Genomic DNA, 23,358 nt, shown 5'->3' on the forward strand with positions numbered 1-23,358 from the left:
AAAAAGAGTTAAATAATTTGAACTGGATTTCCCTTTTTGGCAAAGACCAAAACCACAACAGAGGGAACAGAAACAGGTGTTCATCAAAAGCTGATTCCCTGAAGTATACTGCAATACAGCCCAAACCTGCTCAATATACTAAACATAAATCTTATGCAATAGATTTTAAATACATTTTAGTATTTATATACTTTTCTCTGTCATTTATGCTGTCAACACTTAAAGCACAAAAAATGTAAAAGTGTGGCATAAGATGCATGCTTGATTCTTTTAAACAATTCATTTAACAGTATAAGTGCGTCAATTCATAACGCCCCAATCTGTTAATATATTAGTACTGGTTGTCGCAAAGATTGGAATTTGGTTACACCACCTTCTATGATGCAATATTTTCTTGCATTGAAAATCCTGAATGGTGGAATTAAATAATTAAATTACCCAAACTATATTTAGGCTACTTACCACTAACCATTTTCTTCACAATATTTCCATGAGAGTGTTCTTTTTCCCCAGAAGGGCTTAATGGCTTTTTCTTCTCAGCAGTCTCTTCTTGCTCATTTCCTGGCTGAGTAGGGCTTTGAGTTTTGAGCCTGGGTTTTGTTGCCCTGATTTAGGTCTGCTTTGATGCTGTTATCAGAGGTGGGGTTAGAGTTTGTGGGGTGCTTTTTTCTTTCCTTCTCGTTTCCTGAGAGTTCTCTGCTGTTGTCAGGCGATACTGAAAATGGATTGAGTAAAAAGCCAGAAACTGTAATCTACTTCAAATGTGGATCATAGGCATGCGATTACTGTATAAAAATTTAAAAAAACATATTTTAGGTGCAGTACTACTGCAGCAGTAAAAGTATACTGCAAAATACCTTTAGTATCCAAAGTGATGCGCAGAATTGTACAACAACACAAAGGTTACTGTCCCCAAAACAATTTATTTCAGTAATACTGCTGTGTACTTTTGTAAAAGATAATGCAAATATTACTGTTATAATCAATATTTGTTTTTCAATATATGAAAGCTGTTAAGCTCCTTGCTTCTCTAGTTACGTTTTTTTTTTATTATTTTTTTTTTTTGAAGCTGCGGGGGGATACCAAAAAATATGTTAGTTGAGCTGATTTGCCTGTGAACAGTAAAAATACTGAAAACCAGTTTCAATTTGGCAATGCTTTCTGAAATCCCTGCCAAAAAACAAGCACAAAACAAGCGGTCTATGGACAGCCCACGCAGCAGCCTATTCTTTCAACATCTGTAGCCTAAAGTCTGCATTAAAATTTTAAGAAATAAAAAATAATTGCCAATTTCTCAATCCAGGCTTTAAACAACATTGTATAACTAAACTGTCTTGAATAAAATTCGACATTGTTATTATTATTATTATTATTATTATTATTATTATTATTATTATTATTAAAAGATGTGCCTTGCCTTTTCTTTGCTTCTCTGCTCTTGCGTCTTTAGAACTTGCACTGCTGTTGCTGGACCTGCTGCTCTGGCTTGAGGTACTGCTTCCACTTGATACTGACTCCCTGTCAGACATTTTCAAGATTGCCTTTATGTTAAAAAGAACCTGCAGCTTGTGCACCAGAAGCACGGGGGAGGAAGGGCTTTTGGTTATACGTTTCTGTCTGTGCAGCCTTTTGATTCAACAGTGACTCCACTGTTGTGGCAGCTGTTGGCAAGGTGGCCCAGCCAGCATGAAAGACATACACCATAGATATACATTACACAGTACAAAGTCAATATAATGTTTGGATATCACTCAAGCCTGTAAACAAGTGCAGCATACTTGCTTTTACAATGCATATTGAGGTATGTTGAACATAAATGAAACTAGTGTCTTATCTATTGTGTGTGTATATATATATATATTACTATTTATTAGCAGACACCCTTACCCAGGGCGACTTACACTTGTTACAAGATATCACATTATACATTATTTCACATTATACAGATATCACATTATTTATTTATTTTTACATACAATTACCCATTTATACAGTTGGGTTTTTTACTGGAGCAATCTAGGTAAAGTACCTTGCTCAAGGGTACAACAGCAGTGTCCCCCACTGGGGATTGAACCCACAACCCTCTGGTCAAGAGTCCAGAGCCCTAACCACTACTCCACACACATATATAGAGTTCATAGGAGCACATTGGATTGGCTATTGCTAATTTTCGAACAAAAACATTTTCACTTGTGTAAAGCGTGGGGGGGGGGGGGGGGGGGGGTGTCAGGCGGTTGCTAGGCAACAGTTTACTTAACCTTAATTGATTTGCAGTGTTGTTTATTTAGCTTCAGCAAAAACAGGTGACTGGCGTGACGAGGAGCATTAAGCAAATTCAGTGTATTAATCAAGTAATGATTTACATGCAACTGAATCAGTAAAACATTTCCTCTGTATGCAGGTACAGCAAATCACCCTTGAGCCTTGTCTGTAATAATGATAACGTAGCATAGATACATTAACATGTTAAAACTCGTTTGATAGATAGATAAATTGATAGATCGTCAAATTTTCAGACGGCAGTGCACCGCTATGGTAACTATAGTTGAACTTGCACGGTTCAGCATTATGCGCCAAGACTCATCTTTTCCTGTTGTTAGCTTAGTTGTAGTTTGCTTGCAGATATGTCGTGTATGTATCCATATTAATGAATAGAGATGTGGAAGTTGTTTTGTTATAAGTGTTAGGCTGAGTAAACATGTGCATTTTTATTACGGTTGCTAACATACCGGCACTAATTCAACACTTTATTATATTTACTAGTAGTATTTTTGGTAGACAGAAGCATGAAAGTTCCCAATTATACAAAACGTTTTTAAAACTTCTGGCTTTTAATTTAGACTTGCACTAATATTAGCATGTTCAGTCAAACTCACTTTTAAATAGTTCCTGATAAGTATAGTGTTTTTAAATTGTTTTATTGAATGTGAAATATACCGGATAGTACCCTACGGTAACTCTCTTTAAAAATAAAAAAATAAAAAATAAATATTTCTAAATCTCTGTCGTTCCGGTGGTTAAAATTACATCTTTATTTAAAGTAGCCACAATTCAACATGCTATGTGTTGTTTTAAATAATCGTGATTCATTATTGTTCCCAAATAAGGAACAATTAGCTGAAATGTACACAGACGCTTTGTAACTAAACAATTGATGCGTGTGTTCATCTTTTCTGTTCCGATCAGCAGACCTACCTAGACCAGACCTAATACTGAGACAGCGTCTGCTGTACCAGGACCGCTTGATAACCGGTAAGTAACTAGCTTCTGATACTTAATATCTATTGATAAATGAAAACACTGATTGATGGCTTTTCTTTTATGTCATGTAAACATATGCTAGTTAGGCGATCGAGACCTAGAAGTGAACGGCCGAGGCAGTGATTGAACCTGGGGTTTCTTGACATCCCTGCTGCAGCTGGTTGTAGGAAAGTCCGATGCAGAGCAGGCCGAGCACAAATGAAAGATGCAGTTATGCGAACGGGTTACTTTTTAGTGGCATTTTCTAATTTACTTTACTTAAGAGACTAGTGTATTTAATTTTTTGAAAGTGTAACTGCAGATTTTTTTTTCTAGTTATTGTTATTATGTGCCCCTCACTGTCCACTTGTACAAACATGACAGTGGCATATTGTTAATCGCCCTGTAATAAAGCAGTACGAACCCCGGTATTAGTTTCTGTGTTATCATTTCCATCAGTTTAGACGCCTACTGTACTGTACAGTACAGTACAGTACGATTTCATGCATTGTGTGTAGTCACTTCTCATCCCTTGCCTTTGGTTTGTTTTGGCGAATGCAGTATGACAGCTTCCCAAGAGTATCATATAAAATTCAACACTCATATATAACACATCTTCTTCTACGGGCTAGTTTCCAGGATTGAAACAATAAATTGTTTGGCCCGGTGCAAAGTTTTGTTTTAAACTGGTACAGAATAACTATTTCACAAGGAAAATTGATTCGTGATTCAGGGGTGTGCAATTCATATCGCCAAACGCCTGGGAGAGCAAGATTTGTGAGGGAATTAGTTTTGCCGTTATACTTTGACCGTTGGACAAATTGTAAATTTAAATGTCGAAATAAATAAATACATACTGTAAATAAATACATGAAGTAATTAAATAAGTGAATAAATACATGAATAAATCAATACATGTCTAAATAAATACATATTGAAATAAATATATAGACATTTAATTATGTATTTCTATAGTTATTTATTCATTCGTTTAATTCATTCATTCATTCATTCTTTCATTTATTTCGATATGTATTTATTTATTTATTTATTTATTTCATTTTGGCATAAATAAACTACAGCCTGCCAGGAATGAGAGTGGTTTGTACCTGTATTAACTGCGTGGTTCATTATTTTAAGTGGTACGTCATCATAACTTGCCGTTATTCCTGAAACTAACTAAGGCAGCTTTGTGGTTTTATTTTTCTACTGAATGTACAAAACGTGCTGTAACTGATAACATTTAAATACATTATTAAGAAATAACTAGTTTAAACCGGCTGTCAGAGTCTGAACTTTGTGTTCAGGAAAGAAAAAGCCAAGATAAATAAAAAACAAAGAACCTAGTGAACCTAGTGAATTTTTTTTTTTTTTCAAAAATCAACAGCGACTCCTCTACAAAGGCAAGGCGCTGGCAGGTAGGCGGCTCAGCACAGCACTTAGTCACAAAGCATGTATGTTATTGTACATATTTTACAAACAAAGTTTTAAATCGTTTAGCATCTTTGAATTGCATATCTAACTGGATTCTTTAATCTCCCCACTCTCTCTCCCCCTCCCTCTCTCTCAGATGAGCACAACCAGTCCCATCAGTCCCAATTCAAAGCCGAACCTCGTTGTGACGCCCACAAAAGAGAAAGTGTTAACCAAGCAAGAACACCACTTCCTGCCTCACCCCACCTCTCATCTAGTCATCTCACTCTGGGTCAGTGTGGCACAGCCTGCGCTGCTTTTCTGAACAAACACTTCAGCCCTGCCAACACAGTGAGAGTGCTGGAGCAGCTACATGAAGTAAATTGAACTGAACACAATAAGCACACTGCTATGCACAAACAATATACACACACACACACACACACACACACACACACACACACACACACAGTGATAATCCCTGCTTTCTTCAGTGGCATAGAACTCTGCAATTGTGCAATAAGATCCACAATTCTCAATTCACGTGTGCAATCTGAAAAGGGAAGTTAATCTCAAGTACGAAGTTAGACTACTAGACTATCACAAGGAGCCAGGTGGTGCAGTGGGCTAATTCACTGCTATGCTGTGCTGTTTGCCTTGGAGCACTGGGTTCAAATCCACAGTAATTCTTTCCTTTATTTTCAAAGACTTGGTTAATTTACCTTTATAGCCAATGAAAAAGCATGCTCTTCCATGGAAGTGAGGTGGCACAGTGGGCTGTTTCATTAGCATGCTGTTTAGTATTTCTTGGAGTACTGGGTTCAAATCCAGCTGATTCCTTTCTTTTTTTTCAAATAATTGGATCATGTCCTATATAGACAACGAAAAAGCAAGCTCTTCCGTGAAAGTGAGATGGCACAGTTTGCTGCGCTGTTTGCCTTGGGGGATTGGGTTCAAATCCTGCTGATACCTTCCACAGCACAGTATGCTAGTGAATTAGCCTACTGTGCCACCTCATTTCTATGGAAGAGCTTGCATTGTTTATTCAATATAAGGTAAATTAACCAATTCTTTGAAAATAAAGGAAGGAACCCAGCACAGTCCTCCAAGGATAAACAGCACAGCATGCTAGTGAATCTGTGTCGTCTCATGTTAATGGAAAAACCTCCTATATCATTGTCTATATAGAACATGATCCAATTCTTTGAAAATCAAGGAAGGAATCATGTTTCATGTGAGGATGCAAGATAGTTTCATTATTGGTACTTACTCTTGCCTGTCTGACATGTGTGTATTCCTGTACCATGACAAGTCTTTAAGAATGAAGGTGTAGTTTCAGTGTTTAATTCTCATACCCTCACGGTATATATCTGTGTATTCTTGTCCCTTGACTGGTCTGTGAGGATGTAGTGAGGTCTCTGAGAAGCGCAATACTGATTTATTTACAGAACATTAGAAAAAGAGAATATATGCAAAAATTTCCACTGTAGCAAAAGCATCCTCGGGGCTAGTGCACTATGGTTACATGGACATTCTAAAGTTGAATAAGTGCCCTTTTTGGGGACAGTTCTTAAACAATATTTTTTTTCTCTTTTAAATTTGCACATGGCAGTGAACCATGACTGCTCTAAGGCAAAGAAAAGGGAGCAAGGGTAAAGAAGGCAGCCAGGAGCTCCAGAAGCCAGAGACCACACTGGAAACCAAACCTAGGATTCCAGCTGGTGAGAATTTATTGTCAGTTTTGAATGTAGTAGACCCTGATAGATGTGACCCAGCCCCCTGAAATCAGACAGATACAGCCATCTGGTATCAGATAGTCTGTAGCAAATGACATCATATCTTCAGGGATACCAATATATTTAGTGAGAAAGTAGTAAGGGGTCTGAGTGAGGAAAAATGGGCAATACAATCTCCACCCCTAGTGTTGCTGTAAATCATTGATTTAACTATACTGCTTGAGAGAAGAAATAGTTGTAAGCCTAACATTTGTAATTTGTACAGGCAGTGTGCTGTGGAGTGTCTTATGGTCAGTAGTTGGCGGACTAGTAGCAGTGTCCCTTGGTCTTCTAACTTGCATTTATGTAGCAACTTTACATGAGAATGACCTGTGGTTTTCCAATATCAAGGTAAGAGTTTGAATTATTGGCCTTTTTATTAAAAGGGTGATTAACACCAATACAGATTATGTTGGAGGGGAACAGGTCTTCCTAACTGAAGAATTTGAAGGTTGCCATCCCTGTGTCCTTATTCTCTGTTCCTCTGAATGTTCTCTTTTTTCCCCACAACAGCAGTGAGAATTGGCTAAGTGACTTTATAATCATGCTGTGCAATTCCTATCGAATCACAGGATTTTTGTCAGCTTCCAAATTCGGCATACTCTTTGCATCTCTCTTTTTTTTATGCATAAACCATGTTTTATTTATCCCAAGAAAGCCAACAGCTGTTCTTATTTAGAATAACCCAGGTCGGTTATTATGTTTGGCTGGGATGCCCCACCAAGCATTTCAGTAAATATGTGGATTGTAGCGATTAAAAGACAGAATTGCTGTCTGTAAATCATCAGATGGCTTTGCGCACCACATTAGCTTGTACACATAGCTATTGCTAAAATAATTTCACATCAGTAAGAGGCTTTTTATCCTAGTGGTGAAAAATGGTAAATATATATAGCTATAGATATTTTTTTTCTGTACCCTTGAAATGTGTATCCTAGCTAGTTTGGAGACAAAAAGCACTTCTGAAGGATGCAGTTAAATATTCAGCACATGTCATCCTCCCTCCCTAGTGGCTGTCTCATAAACTTTTAGTTTGGTTGGATGCAGCTGTTGCCTGGCCCACAAAACATGTCGGTGACATTTATAGGCCCTCACTGTTTTATAGGGCTTAGGAAAGTAATTCCTGCATTTAAAAAGCAGTGCAAAATTTCTATAGCTTCTGACGTAATTTTTTCCATATACTGTACTTTCCAGTTCATAGATGATCACAACAGTCTTTATAAGTTTTCTACCTACAGACAATGGAGTCCAGTCTCATCTAGACTAGATTTTAAGGGTTTTAAGAGATGGCTTTGTTAAAGAACATTTATTTTTCCAACAGTCTTACAGTACAAATAGTATGAAACAGATTTGTGCAAACTACGATTTCTGGACAACTTTGGAATTCCCGTTGGCATGTATAGATGAAAAGTAATAATTTTAGCAGATGCGTTTCCATTTGGAATATCTCATAGTATCACACTTGAGAAGGTATTGACTAGTAATCTTTTAGTATCATCATGTGGAAGTGAATGTATTTTAGTAACTGTACGACACCATATTAAGTCAGCAGTGTTTTTTTATTGCTCTCTGGTTGATTTATTACAGTGCATGTGCTAAGTCTTAGAATAGGCCAATAGGAAATCACTGAACGAGAAAGAACAGAGTTAGAACAACACCGATTGTTACAGGATGACTTCGAGAAGAAGAAAAAATAAACGTCAAACAGATTTTCCACGGTCGCAAGATAGAGATTCAAGTCATAGGATTGGTAGTTTTAAAAGACTAAACACATTTTTGCTGAGACTGTATTTGGTGACTGTAAAAGGTCAGATAACTTTACTGAAAGCCATAGGACTCACATTTGCAATAGGAATTGGATTATTTCACTCCTGGTGTGTTTATTCTTTACATGAAAACCTCCTGTGGTTTTCAAACCTAACGGTAAGCAACAAAGAATAATATTGTCTTTTTTATATGCCTGTATTTTAGTGGAAAACTTAAGAAGCACAACAATGTATTTAAAAACCTTGGCTTGCACGTCTTAAATGATGCTTTCGTTTCAGGAAGTTGAGCAGGAAATTTCCTTCCGAACTGAATGTGGTCTGTACTATTCGTATTACAAACAGATGCTGCAAGCTTCGTCTGTACAAGAAGGTAACCAGTGTCCTATACCTGTATATGGACTGTAAGCAAACAGTTTACTGCTGTTAAAATTATATCAGTTTTAGATTTGTTCTTGGGGGGGGGGGGGGGGGGGGGGGGTGAAAAGGTTGAAGTGTAGAAAAATTAATAAAACAAACTATTAAGCTGTTGAAGTCATTGTTAGGCTTTACTATTGCCTTGTTATCAACAATTAAGTCTGGATAATTAATCTAGCAACCCCTACACTGTGACCTCAATTAAGCTCAGGTGGGACTAATTAAGACCTTAGTTGCAATTCAATTGTAGTTGTATCTGTTGCCCTGATTAAACTGTAGCCAATTAATATATGTATCAGTTTAATGCCTGAATTCTGTCAAAAGGGATATCTGTGGGCTGCAATAATAAATAGTGAGTCATGTGATAAATGCCAGCGCTCTGTCATACAGCAATATACCAGCGTTACTGAAAAAAAAAAAAAAAGATTCCATCTGTGAAATCGGGGGTTTAACTACTCCAAAAACACCAGTACTGTACAATAAATGCCTAGTCTAGTTTTGATACATTGTAACACCATTGTTCTTTTCCTTTTCACAGCACGTCACCAGCTGTTCAGAAAGAATCAATTCGTTTACAATGTCAGTAATGCCTGATACCCTGTGCTCATTGTAGCACTTGAAAGTATATGTCATGAAAAAAAAACTAAAGCTACTCCTAAATTTCTGTTTCTGTCTTTTTTTTTTTTTTTTTGGTTGGTTGGTTAGGGTTGTTTGAACTAATCAACGACAATACCACGGAATCCAAAAGAACTATTAACCTTCTCCAGCGAATGAACATCTATCAAGAAGTGTTTCTAGGTGTCCTTTACAGAATCCTTCCTATTCAGGTAGAAATTGACAAAGTAACAACGTACTGTTTTAATTCTATATACAGTAATGTTTGTAACAAATACAATTTATTTTTAAAGACTGTTATTATTGTGGTATTTTGCTAAGTTATGTGTAAAAAAAAAAAAAGTACCATAAAACTAAATTGTATTACTAGTTCATGCTTTGCAAAGGTGACTGCCATTATATACTTAAGCATTGTCAATCAATCAATCTTTATTTTCTATATAGTGCCTTTCACGATAGATTGTCGTAAAGCACTTTACAAGGATACAAACATTAATAAATATTATAAAAAGTAACAGGCAGCAGCATTATGGTAGGACAGTGTGGTGTGATGTGCTGATATCACAGCAGTGGGGAATTAGATGCCTTTCACCTGTGCTGTGTGTCTTCATAACACACCCTGCCGTAGAGATGTCACACCACCCTGTTGTTCTGTAATGCTTATACTGCCTCGTACAAACAGTAGTTACGTACCTACATTGCAATATACTGTGCTTGCACATAGGATAGGACACATTCTCTGTATATAAAAACTCTCAAATAAATGATAATATTTAAATGGAAACCATTCTGTTTTTTCATAGACGTCCTTGGAGCCTGTGTATTTCTACATCTACACTGTGTTCGGCCTCCAGACTGTGTATGTTATTGCGCTGTACGTCACCAGCTGGCTCCTGAGTGGAACCTGGCTGTCAGGAGCTCTCACTGCAGTATGGTTCATTCTGAACAGGTAGATTCACCTGGGAAACCACCCACTTCACTATTACCATGACTGTAAAGCAGTATGTAGTCATTAATGTATTCTATAGTTATTCCTTTAAATGCTAACCAACAAAGTTAGTACAGTAGTCTCTGGCTGAGAGCAGAGCAAGTTCTCTTAGCAGAAGTGTTCTCTAAGACAGAGTTGACCACCGGACACAATATGCCAAGGCCAATCACAATATGAATTGATAAATACAAATGTATTTATTACTTATGTCATGTTACACGTGCATCAACATATGAAATTAACAGAATAGGTAAGGGAAAAGCAATAGGCAATCGTATGTTAATAAACTAGGTTATAAAACAGCACTGTATCAGTTTTGAATAGGTTAGCAACGAATCGCTACCGTGCCAAAACAATGTTCTTTTAAACGAAGTTCCTGTTCCTTTAGGTGGAGTATTTACAATGGGAAAAAATCTGTTTCACCACAAGGATGTTGCCTCAGCTGAAGTGTTCTCTAAGGAGGAGACTACTGTATTTTGACACTTTATAGATTATGTAGCCAGTTTGTACCAATGAAAACTGATTCAATATGGATCTGTTTTCCTGTAAATAAAAATGCAGTGCACTCTGAGATGCTCTTTTCTATGTTCTTGTGCAGAATAGATACCACCCGTGTGGAGTTCACCATTCCGCTTAGGGAGAACTGGTCTATTCCGTTTTTAGCACTTCAAGTAGCTGCTATTACTTACTACTTAAGGCCACAGTTGAAGCCACTGCAGCAGGTAAGCATTGACATGAAAATATGTATAAACTTGTATAGGTGTACTGAGAGAGTAATGTTTTTTCATCAGTCTTTTCAAGTGTCTCTGTTTGTTTTTCTGTCTGAATTTGCCAATATTACTTATTAAATATTTGATATGAAAACTACAACACTGTAATAATATATACAGTGCCTTATATACACAACATGGTGTTGATTATTACAATTGAAATGTTTACAGTATTACATTTTTATAATTGATGAATTGCAAAATTATACCTACTGATTACTTGAAAAGAAAGTAAGAAAACATTTAATTCAAATCTGTTGTCTTTTTTTTTTCTTTCAGAAACTGGCCCTTTCACTGATCTTCCTCTCAACTCTAACCTTTAGTTTGACCTGGCAGTTTAATCAGTTCATACTGCTAATGCAAGCTCTTGCCCTCTTTGCACTGGATTGCTTAGACCTGGTTTCAACAGGAAAGGTGCCTCTTTTAAGTTTCTAGTTTGCTTTCCAAAAAACAAAAGAAACCTTCATGCATTTAATAGTGATGCTGGTGCAATTGCTGAGATAAATTAGTACACACAGTACAACGTCTTGGAAAGCGCTGTTGGTATATTGTAAACTTTTTGGAGGATATACAGTTATTTCTATAGTTTCACATTTGCTAACACTATTGTGCTTATAGAATACTTGGATCCATTACATGGCTTACTCTTGAGAAATCATTTGGTTTAAATGCTCCTTGATTTAATTGGTTGTTAGAAGAGGAAGATTAGAATGGAACACTTCCAGTAGAGTGACATTCAGTTTGTTTCCACCAGATGGCACTATTGTTCCTACATTATTTCCAGGCTGGCTAAAGATATTATTTATGCTGCTCGTAAATTTTCCATCCTGTGATATATTTATATAATGCTTTTACATGGCTAGTTCAACATCCCTACTTTGTAATGCTTAAATGTCAGCATGCTTTTCATTAATGCCATTTTAATAGTGCTTCTTTTGGCCCTATAAGGTATAAATATTGAACAGCGTGTTTATATCATGATATATAAAGCAGGGGTTCTAGAGGAGATATGTTAAAAGGATGATAGCAGTTCTGTCTCTTGTTTTAATAACAACATGTAGACACTTTTCAAAGGAGTGTCTTTGTATTGTTTGTGTGTGTATCTTACAGACGTGTTGTGTGTTTATCTGCAGGTGACTTGTTTGTACCTGGTTCAGGTGAGCAGCTTGCTGCTGGTCTGGTTACTGCAATTCTTCAACCCCATGATCCTGGGATCATTAGCACTAAGCTTCATTGTAGCTGCTCTTACAGTAAACTTCTTCCAGGTAAGTGTTGGCCATGAGTGTTAAGCTAATGGGTCGGTATTTCCCTTGGAGTCTGATCAAAAGCGACTTGAGTTTAAAGAACATCATAAATGAGTAGAGAACATCATAAATACTGGACTCAGAACAGGTGAGTTCTTTGTAGGCAAGTCTGCATAGCATCTGCACTGTTTTTAGTGGTGCACTATAAACACTAAATTCACAATGATATAAGCTAAGGACTGTGCTGGAGAGAATATATTTCTCTGCAAAGTTATCCCTTGCTAGGATGCTCTTGCAATGGAGAGGGGGGCCCTGGGCTGCTGCAGCCCCTCATCTCTCAGAAGGGTTCAGAATCTTAAGAAACAAGGACCTCAAATGTTCTTCAAATACTGCTTTATGTGCATTATTGGGACTGTTATTTATTGTGTTTTTCTGATACTCTCTGATGCAGGAATACACATTTACTCCATTATTTGTTCTGTTTTCTTTAGAAAAACTTGAGATCAGGATGCTTCCTTACCAGGATAGGCAAACTGATCCTCCATTTGATTTTTGTGATCAGTCTGACTATTATTATGAACTATTTAACAAAGGTACAGTAAGATACATTCATGATTACAAATTGTTTGTTAAAATACATTTTTTAATAGAAATACACTTTTTTAAAAATTGTTTATTCCAATTAAAGCGTTGAATATTTTACTTTTTAATATTATTTGTGTTACTTTTTTAATTTAATTTACAGAAAGCACTGCAGCTCAGATCGGATGAACACATTTATAAGTTCATAAAGGCGAAGTTTGGGCTTGGATCAACAAGGTGAGAATATTTTCTTTTTAACACTTGTTTAGATCTGGAATTGAGGCTCCTTGCTGTTCATACATTGCAAAGCACATTTTACCAGCCTGCATGTTGTTACTGTTTTTATGGCCATGCATGTGCACCTGTAATTTCAGGAGCTTATTATGTATTCAGTAGTTTCATGTTTTTTGGTTGTCCTTAATCCCTGTACATCTTTTATTGTTTTCTTCAACAGAGATTTTGATGCCAACCTATACCTTTGTGAGGAAGCCTTTGGGTTGCTGCCCTTTGACACATTTGAGCGACTCTCAGACTCTTTAGTCTTATACCCTTACATATGGGCTGTCTCCATAATGACGATCGTAGCAACAGTTGCAGCTGTACGCAATCTCAGGTAATTGTATACTCTTTATTATTTTCTGTCATAACGTCAGAGCCTCATGAAACTTGCAATTACACAGGTTGTATCTCTCATTGTTATGTAATGCTGAAATGTGTTTGTTGCTTTGAGAGGACCTGGTCTTGAAAGGCACTATATAAAAGTGCAATGTTTTTCTTTTCTTGTTTTTTGGACATTCTGTCATAACCAATGTTCCATTCTGAAAGAACATGTCTTTAATGCACATGCACACTGCCAGGTGATTCGAGCCCTGAGGATGGGAATACGAAGTTCATATTGTACACTTTAAAACCCTGGAACAGTTGCCGAAGTACAGGACAGAATTAGGACGCAATGTGCAAACATCACATTGACAGGCTGCGAACTAGTATAAATTGTACAGTGACAGGCCAATAGAGGAGCTCAATTCTAACATGTTCTGTAACAATATTGTATTTGCATATGGTGCATTAATAATTCACCCTGGATACATAGACACACACACATTCATCTTCAAACTGCTTTCTTTTTAATGCCGTTGACCTTAAAAAATGTTATGAAACATTAATGTTCTGTCTTTCTTATGTTGCAGTGATTCCACAAACACTCCGTTCCCTAATGGAAAGGAAGAAGAAACATTTTTAAGGCCAGCCGTGGCCTATAATCTTTCACACACTGTGGTTTTTGGACTGTTAGCTTATAGTACCATGAGGTACTTATTTTAATTTTCTTACTTTAGAAAAATCGCACAGAAAATATACAGTCCCTTTTCATCAAATCTGACGCTGGTTTTTAATATTTCTACAGAATGAAGTACTTGTGGGCTGGCCACATGTGTGCTTTTGCTGCGTACGGAATCTGTAGCGATGAAGTGTGGAGACCGTTTCTTAAAGTGATTCGCCTTCATACAACAGCCAGGGTAAAGAACTCTATTCGGATACAACTGTATTTAAAAAATAATAATAACGATAAAAAAAAAAACACTTTACCTGACCTGCTGCTTTTTTTTTCAAAGAAAAATGTATTTGGTATGCAATGGGTTAATTTGATACTCAATATTTAACATGATGGAAAAGCAAGACTAGTGTATATAATTAATGACTTTTACATCTTTTCCAGGAAAGGCTAATTAGATATACTGTACCTGTTCTGCTCCTTGGTTTCCTTTACTACAAGGTGAGGAATGCCAGTACCACTAATAAATACAGTGCCTCTGGATTTCATAATATATGTGTGTGTGTGTGTGTGTGTGTGTGTGTGTGTGTGTGTGTGTGTGTGTGTGTGTGTGTGTGTGTGTGTGTGTATAGATAGATAGATAGATATTGCATGAGACCTTGCATCAGACTGAAAAAATAATTTGTATTATGCTTTTGTATTTATTTAGTTCTCACCCAAACTCCTGGAAGAAATGTCGGAACTCCGAGAATTCTATGACCCAGATACAGTGGATCTTATGAACTGGATTAGGTAAAGCTTGTTTTAATCTTTTAGACAGAATACATTTGTTTTGCTTCTTTTAAAGTTATATGGTAATACAAGTGACAGTACTTGCATGAAATGCAGGATAGGATGTAGTACACGAATAAGATATTTGGGCTTGGAATTGGCCCAGTGTTTGGCATTGGTTATTATTATTGTTTTGTACTGCAACCAGAATCTGAATTTAAAAATCGAGAAAAGTCTGGCTGCTTCAGTATTACATAATGAGACCGTAGGGATATTCAGCAATTGTTTTTGTTTTTTTTTTATCTTGTTTAACTTTTCCAATTGCTTCTGCATTCAAAGCTTTCATCCATCAGTTACAATTTAGCACTACTAAATCTGTCAAGACATTTTTGTCATCTCATACTTTAAGAAACATAAATAGTGTGTTTTAGCTTTGTTCAGGAGAGAGAGAGAGAGAGAGAGAGAGAGAGAGAGAGAGAGAGAGAGAGAGAGAGAGAGAGAGAGAGAGAGAGAGAGATGCGATAGTGTTCAGCTGAGGATAATATATGAGGCTTCTGTTAATGTATGTATTAAATACAACTCTTGCTTGGTATCTTTTAGTCAGGAGAGCAGGGATACTTTAACTGTCAGACAGTCCACAGCTAAACACCCCCATTGCATAGTGCAGTGATTCACTTTCTGTTACTGTTCCATCAGGTTGATTTCCGTGGTTCAGGATGGAAGCTGAACAAATCAGAGCTGCATTAACTGGAGCTATCTAAAATGAGAACCGTGCCCAAAAATGAATGTAGCATTTTTTTTTTCCACTTGTGCTGTGTAGTTAAGCAGTGTGCTTTGCATGTAGAGTAGCAATTAATGTTTCAAACGCGTGGTACAGAACTAAGTCAGCAGAGGTCTCTGTGCATTTGGAGGTTGTGCATTAGTTCCCCAGACAGGCTTAACTGCCTGGGGTCCTCAGTGAGCTGTTTGATCCCATAGCTCCAGCCACAGTGGAGACTGGGTGAGAGTAAACGCATAGGAGCATGGTGACAGTAGGCTGCCTCATATATATAGTGAGTGCAGTTTTTAAGTAATAGTAAAACTGAGCTGTAAAAGTATTCAGATGGTTTACCTCCCTTCATCTGCTATGCCTCCAGCATTGTAAATTAATGAGACTAATCAATTGCAATAATGCCATTGTAATGCCGCCCAGCACGCAATGATGTTTACATTATATAATGTAAATCAGTTTGGCTTATAAAAATCCTTTTGACTATTCAGTAATCATTTATAAAGTGTAGAAGCCACATTGAGATTAAGGACCCTGGCACTGAACCGTGGAATTGTGGCTACAACACAAATCGGCCTGCTAGGCTTCATTCGTTTGGGCAAAGTTAAGTATAGCAACTGTTAATTTGTTATACAAGAGAATCTCTTGATAGATGACTGCGTTTATTACCTTCGGTGATACAAAGATGGAGGGTTTTGAACATGGCAGTAATATGAAATGTTTCCAGTGTTTTCCTTGGTTATTATAATTGTAGCGTCTGGGAGGGAGTGACAGAAGGTGTGGGCATCAGAAACACAATGCTAGTTCAGCATGTCAGATGAAGGTCGAATCTGTACAAAGCCACAGAATAAAAAAAGTAATCTTGAGGTTTTGTTGGAGAAAATGATACTGGCATCAACAATGGACTTCTAGGCATATGCAGAGTCCATCTAGAGTATATATGAATTATTGTGCATCCAGTTTTTAATGCCAAAGGATGTGTGATGAAGCCAAGCCCTGGAAACTGTGTGCGTCAGATGCCATGGCTTTCAATCTGTGTCATTAAACTGTAATCTAACAGAAGTGAGTGACAGGATCCTGATGTGTGCTGAAGGATGATAGAAAGAACAAACAATATTCTAATAAATTGGATATTTTCAAGTGTTTGTTTTCCTTTTTTATTGTCTTCTACAGCCCTTAAACATTTGAACGCAGATCTGCTGTAGGATGTAATCAAAACGGCAAACCAAGAAGGATTGATTCTGATCATTTTCAGTTTTCATTATTGTGTGGAAAGAACATTTAAAAATGTATGAATATGTGATGCATGAATTTACAGCCAGGAACCTCAATGCTGTCTTTGTGGCTGAGAACACACACACGCAGTCATGCCATAACAACGAACACTGCACTATAAGCATTTCTGCTTCTTGAGTAATTTTAATTCCAGTGATTAAATTGTACACTAAAGCTCAAGTCAGCCTCAGCTAGATTGCTGTTCAGTGTGACAGCTCATCTCCAACACAGAATTAATTAAAGGCTGTTCCAAGTAAGAAGATGATTCTGTACTTCAAGATACATTTGGGGGAAAAACATGACCCATGATAAATACAGTGCTTTTAAAGAAGGAAAGGGTTCTCTGCAGGGCAATTGTAAAAAGCATCCCATGGGGATGGGTGTGGGGGGGTGAGGTAGGATAACTTTTAGCATTTTTAAAGGAGAATGTCCACCAGCAGGTGGTGATTCAGTTCTGTTGACCAATTTAGCTCTGTACATCAGCAAATACATGCCCTTGTGTTTCTCTCAATGATTGCATTTATTGATTAACTGACGATTGTTTGATAGCTGTACAATGTAAAAGGTGAAAAGAGACCAACTGTATAATGTTTAAAACAGATGCCACGCAAATTATTACTGTTTATTGCCAGCTGTTTTGTAAGCCTGTTTTGTTTTGTTTTGTTTTTTAAGCACAAAAACCTCCAAGAAAGCAGTTTTTGCAGGAAGCATGCAGCTTTTAGCAGGAGTCAAACTGTGTACCGGAAGAGTCTTAACAAATCACCCCCACTATGAGGACAAGAGTTTGAGAGAGCGCACCAGACAGGTAGGCTCCCCAATGCATTATGCAGGCTTGTAGATCTTACAGAATATTAACTGTTGGAACTGCTTTGTGTGCAGTGGAACAGAACACATCACCAAGGAGGAAGTAAAGCTGGCATTACATTTTTGCTGCATTAGTTCTATGTTTGTTGCTGTGCGTATTACACATTCCATTTAATACTGCTAGTTAAAAAATAAAACATGTGGTTTTTTTTACTTTCTTTAGATTCATTATTTATGATAAATTGTGCTTTTGCTCAAAACTCTAGAGTGCTGCAGTTGTAATATTTATCTACAGTAGCAGTGGCCCTGTGCACTAAGCGTGAAGTCAGTATACATTAGAACAATACTGAAGAAGAGCCCTGTCTGCTTGTGTATTGTTATAGGAGCAGCTCTAACTGCAAACCAAGTTGAAGCTATTGTATATCCTAGCAATGGAGTATGTTTTTTAACCACTGACACACAGGTCTACCAGATCTATGCTCGCCAGTCCCCTGAAGATGTCCACAAGATCCTGCGGTCCTTTGGCACAGACTATGTAATCCTTGAGGACAGTATCTGCTATGAGAGGAGACACAACCGAGGGTGTCGCTTGCGGGATCTGCTTGATGTATCAAACGGCCATGTATGTACTATGTGACAGTTTACCTCTGAATGCTTAGGAATATGCTGTGCTTGCAGTATATCCTGTAAATTATATGAGACTGCCTGTCAGCAGCTTTCACTCTCAGAACACTTCAGAGAGATGAGGCATTTAAACAACCATGTGACAAAGCTAAATTACAGCTGCAGTGTCCCACAATCGTGTTCAATATTGCACTGAAACATAATTCATTGGTTTTCTACATTCTTTACTATGCTTTTTTGTGCACTACTTTATCAAAAAGCAGGTCTTGTTGGCAGTTTGTTTGTTTGTATCCCTAAAGATGGTTGATGCTGTAGGGACCCAAGCTTCCTCCTCCCTTACAACCTCCTAGCCACTGCATCTCTCTGTAGGGTGCTGGTTGTACTTGCACCAGTAGAAGATTAAAAATACCTTTAAAAAGGGGCTCTTCAGATCCACTAGCCGAGCTGAGGCTTGAATACATGTATGTGCCCTCTTTCTAATATTGCACCTTTGTTTCCCTACTTATTTTTTAGATTATGGATGGCCCAGGAGAGAACGAGGTTGATTTGACTCCATCCCCACACCCCCGGTTCTGTGATGAAATCAGAACAGATCAGCCTCCGTACACTACATACTTCACCCGTGTATTCACAAATAAAACATTCCACGTTTACAAGCTGAAGAAAGGAAAGAAGAAAACAAAATCAAACTAAAGAGCTTTTAAAAGATTGTAGTCTTAGGTCCAGGTAGCCATCATAACAGCGATCAACATATCTAATGGCTTTTTATTCATGCAGTGCTGAGATAGGGCTTTTGTGACAGGTGCACTGTGTATTGGATTCCATATGCTCAATTTACATAAGTCTTTTGTGCGCAAACTGTTATAATATCTGACTGATCAGAACATTTTTGTAGAACTGTGTCAGAAGGAAGCCCATAAAAAGCATAAACTCAGGATCAACGCCACCAGCATTCTTGTCATGAGTAGAGTAATGAATGTTGAAGTGCATTCGCTTTTGGATTGCATGCATTTTTTTTTAAAATCTTGAGACTGCTGTAATTGTAATCTAATTTGATCCATAAATCATGTTATCCTGTATGCTCAAGAAAACACTGTGCATCCACTTTAAGTCTTTTTTAGTAATATTTTTAGTAGAGGTTAAAAAATAAAACAGCATTAAGGTGAAACATGCATGCTTTCTTATAATGCTATTCATGTTGGCCCAGAAATTGACATTTTTACACATTTTATTTTTTATTTGAGTTACTGTAGGTGCTCAGCTGTTTGTTTTTCAGATTGATTCAGTCCTTTCTTTGTTGAAAACAAGCACATCTACAATACTGACTCTTCAAAAAGATGTGCAAGGGTAAATGTTAGTTGCTGGTCTCCTAGCAGTTGTAAGATTATTAAAGCAATACAAATCTAATTGTAAGATCGACAGGAAATTAACTTTCTATTCCTCAGTGCTTTTATTTTGTGTTATTTTGCTTTCTTGTCAGTGAGTTTCTCCCCATGAGAAAATGGGAGTTACATATTTAATGTCATTCATCCTAGTCACTACTGGTCTTGCATGAGTATTTGTTAGAATTATACTTTCTATAAAAATGCTGAAAAAAGCAACCAAATGTATGGAACATGTGGTTTCAGGCTGAAACAAGCCTTCAAATGTATGTCTGGATGTAAAGTTATCTTTCCACATCGTTAGTGTTACTAATTTTAGACGTCAAGGTTCTTCCACTAGAACTGTTTTTTGCCTCTTAAAACCATAAGACATTGCTTGGTGTGTATGGAACTAGTGCCATACAGGAAGCTTGTTTGTGTTCACCAGTGTATTTTTTGTTTGTTTGTTTTTGTTGTGTTTTATAAATAACAGTAACATTGACAGTCATTTCTTTAGTAGTTGATGATATGCAGCATACAGCTTTTGAACCAATCTTTTACATTATTCTCTGAAAACCAGCTTTTCGGAGCACACACTTTTTGGCCTTCCCTGTAGATGCAAAGCCAGTTGCTACTTTATAAATGTACATTTTGATTGGGCTGCTCCCTAAGTAGGTATTTCTTGCACCCTGTGACTAGTTAAGCTTCAACTAGCTTCGGAGTCAGGACCCATAGCTCAAGCTATTTAGGTTAGCATCACATTGGTTTTGTTTTTTGAATGACATTTGTAGCACTATTAGACAATAAAGAACCTATTCCATTGTGCCTTAATGTATTGAAGTTTCACAAAAGTGTTCACATAAATAGGTAGAAACACCATTCAATTTTAAACTCTATTAACTGGTATTATTCCCTAGCATTGAGTCAAACAATCCATATGTATGATCTCAGAATTCAAAGTTCTTACCTGCGTGTGCTGCATACATTATACTCCATAATTTGCACTAGCACTACTAAAGTATTTTAATTAAAAAAAAAAATGTAACTTTTTTGTAATCTGTATTGTTTCATGTAGAAAAATCCCAAGTAAGTGCATCATTGTGCTCACTCAAAAAGTGCAATATATGCCTGTGTTTGGGATATAGTTTTTTGTAAAAACAAATAAAAAAAATCCTAATTCATACTTGTTTTGTGTTTTTACTGGAATAATCACACCTCTCACTGAAGGTTAAGGATACATATCTGCCAGTATATATTACATACTGAATATGTTTGCACTTGTATGCCAAATATAGAGGTAGGTGTCTATAATAAGAAGCTTGAGATATGACATCTAGACAGTTCTAGACCCCGGTTTTCACCCCAATTTAGCATGCCCAATTATTATCTGTATCCCCGGCTCACCGCTCGCAACCCCCCCGCCGACTCGGGAAACGGAGGCTGGAACACGCGTCCTCCGAAACGTGCTCCTTCCAAGCCGTCATTTTTCGCACTGCAGATCCACAGCAATGCCACCAGACCTATAGTGCCGGAGGACAACACAGATCTGGCGGCTCCGCTGCAGAGCCACAGGCGCCCTATCAGCCACAGGGGTCGCTGATGCGCGGTGAGCCGTGGATTCCCCTGCCGACCTAAGCCCTCCCTACCCGGGCAGTGCTCAGCCAATTGTGCGCCGCCCCCTAGGAACTCTCGGTCACGGTCAGCTGTGACATAGCCTGGATTCGAACCTGCGATCTCCAGGCTATAGGGCACATCCTGCGAGGAGCGCCTTTACTGGATGCGCCACTCGGGAGCCCCTGTCTAGACAGTTTTAATAAAAACAGGTTGCATTTGTTATAAAATGACATAGGTGCTAAAAAAATGTAAGTGCTCCACACGTATGAAAAGCCTGCTTTTATGTAACATTGTCAACATTGTTGGTGAGAAAGTCTGACACCTGCAAGAAATTAAGCACATTGTGTTAGTGTGAGAATGGCCCTTTTATATGAAGTGTGAGTGAGTTACAGTAAGTTCCACTCTCTGTGCACATCACATTTCAAACCGGAGAAGATCATTGAGAATGCCAATATGTCATTGGAAGCGCTAATATAAACCGAGCAGAGAAGTGGAATGATATTGTTACAAATTAAGCCATGTACAGTATGAACATAGTAATCAAATGCAAAGAACAGGAATGAAGCCAACAAAAAGAGTCTTTAATACTTACAAATAACATTTGGAGATATTTATTTTAAATACATTTTAACAAAAAAAACAAAAAAAACAATCACGATTCTGTATATTTCCAAAGACAAGATAAACAGGGTAAACAAAAATATTAAATAACGAATACCGGCATCAAACTGGCATCAAATATTCACTTCACATACTGAAACAAATACCAATAACTGACCCCTAGATTTCCTTTTTGTTTAGCAGAAGGTCATTTTGAGAAAGTCTAATTTCTTGGATGCACTCACTCACTGACACTGTATTGGTAGCATGTAATACTTCACAGACTGTTACTGCAATGTACAAATGAGGTCAATACATATTGTGAGTTTTGTGGTTTATATCCTCTGCATTAAAAGCTGAGCTCACTGTACAGCATGTAGTAAAGTTATCGATTTCTGAAATTAGATTTACCACTGGTGGCACACAAAACTCAGAGAACATTGTGCTGATATACACACTGAATGTAGCCAAATATAAACAGTATACTAGCTTCTCCACACAGAGCATTAAGACCACTTACAGGCCATCCCTATAAACTGAAGTATATCATCAGCATCATAATCACCATGAACTGAAGTATTTTCAGTTTCAGTTCATTTGTCTTTGTGTTTCCAGCCATTCTATATGGTATGAACCAATTAAGTTTTAAAAGTACTTGAATTATTCAGAGATTTACTTATGAACTGAACTGTGTCATCTGTCTTTGAAACATCATTGGGATTGACCCAACTCTGCTCTTTTCATAAATTGCAGTACTTGGGAGATTTACTTTTGAGCCACTCTTTGCCCTCCTCTGCTTTTGAAGTTCCTTCGGCATATTGTCTGCTGTGGTCTTTCCCTGTGAAGACTTCAGATATCGCTGGCCTCAGCTCTTTCGTACAGTGCTTTGAGCTTCTCGAATCTGGGCCCCCACTCCTTGAGATAGTCATAGCCCTTGTCCTCTTCCATGCCGGCGGAGCTGAATGAGCTGAGGCTCCCGGCCAGCGATCCGCCCCCCTCTGTGGAGTAGACCTGCAGCGAGTCGAAGGGCGGGCTCTCCTGCTGCTGGTCTGCGTCCCTGATGATGTCACAAAGGTAGCGAGCCAGGTCCTGGCTGGAGAAGGACAGGCTCTTCCTGGAGGAGTTGAAGAGACCACGATTCTGGCCCCTGGGTGGTGGGACGTCCTTCCGCAGGGGGGCATTGTTGTGATGATGGTGGGTCCCTCCAGGTTTGGCGTAGGCGGACTGCACAGGGCTGGGATGGAGAGACTTCTGCAGTTCAGCCATATTATAGGCATTCTGAAATAAGGACCATGATAAAAACAACATTTTCAATTTAGAGAACAGCGGACTGAGGTTCAAAAGCTGGTGAAATAGTGAACTAATAGAGGAGGTAAAACTCAAAGGTGTATGTCTGTTTATTATTTATTTTGATTCGGGCCTCTAATTATATTGGGTATATAAATTATCTCTGTGGGACC

General features: G+C 37.7%; 2 protein-coding genes across 10 annotated transcripts in view; one reads left to right on the forward strand and one right to left on the reverse strand.

Annotated features, from left to right (window-relative positions):
* Positions 1 to 2,284: 2,284 nt before the first annotated feature.
* Positions 2,285 to 20,863, forward strand: dpy19l3 (dpy-19 like C-mannosyltransferase 3). Of its 9 annotated transcripts, none has more exons than XM_058993797.1 (21): positions 2,285 to 2,401; positions 3,187 to 3,252; positions 4,811 to 5,031; positions 6,266 to 6,374; positions 6,655 to 6,779; positions 8,474 to 8,564; positions 9,314 to 9,435; positions 10,027 to 10,172; positions 10,810 to 10,933; positions 11,261 to 11,395; positions 12,115 to 12,246; positions 12,717 to 12,818; positions 12,971 to 13,044; positions 13,262 to 13,420; positions 13,998 to 14,117; positions 14,213 to 14,324; positions 14,525 to 14,581; positions 14,790 to 14,872; positions 17,568 to 17,700; positions 18,163 to 18,321; positions 18,837 to 20,863. In XM_058993797.1, the coding sequence occupies exons 4-21, from the start codon at positions 6,272 to 6,274 to the stop codon at positions 19,014 to 19,016; spliced, it is 2,157 nt and encodes a 718-aa protein (XP_058849780.1). In that variant the 5' UTR covers positions 2,285 to 2,401; positions 3,187 to 3,252; positions 4,811 to 5,031; positions 6,266 to 6,271; the 3' UTR covers positions 19,017 to 20,863. The 9 variants fall into 9 exon arrangements, with proteins under 9 accessions (XP_058849780.1, XP_058849777.1, XP_058849784.1 ...); XM_058993794.1 differs by having other exon boundaries at positions 4,811 to 4,945; XM_058993796.1 differs by having other exon boundaries at positions 2,302 to 2,401; positions 3,190 to 3,252; positions 4,811 to 4,945.
* A 1,004-nt stretch (positions 20,864 to 21,867) lies between these two features.
* LOC117425402 (neural-cadherin-like) overlaps positions 21,868 to 23,358 on the reverse strand; it is a 47,594-nt gene continuing 46,103 nt past the window's right edge. The window contains exon 33 of the mRNA XM_058993802.1: positions 21,868 to 23,176. Within this exon, the coding sequence (XP_058849785.1) occupies positions 22,748 to 23,176 (429 nt within the window). The 3' untranslated portion in view covers positions 21,868 to 22,747. The remainder of the gene's footprint in view (positions 23,177 to 23,358) is intronic.

This window comes from Acipenser ruthenus, chromosome 20 (genome assembly GCF_902713425.1).
Source record: "Acipenser ruthenus chromosome 20, fAciRut3.2 maternal haplotype, whole genome shotgun sequence".
NCBI classification, from domain to species: Eukaryota; Metazoa; Chordata; class Actinopteri; order Acipenseriformes; family Acipenseridae; genus Acipenser; species Acipenser ruthenus.

Bases quoted from the DNA above. Each gene is read 5' to 3' on its own strand.
- dpy19l3 (XM_058993797.1), top strand. From the start codon at position 6,272: ATGACTGCTCTAAGGCAAAGAAAAGGGAGCAAGGGTAAAGAAGGCAGC. The intron at 6,780-8,473 runs GTAAGAGTTTGA...CTTTCGTTTCAG, and splicing joins TGTGGTTTTCCAATATCAAG to GAAGTTGAGCAGGAAATTTC. The intron at 14,325-14,524 runs GTAAAGAACTCT...CATCTTTTCCAG, and splicing joins GCCTTCATACAACAGCCAGG to GAAAGGCTAATTAGATATAC.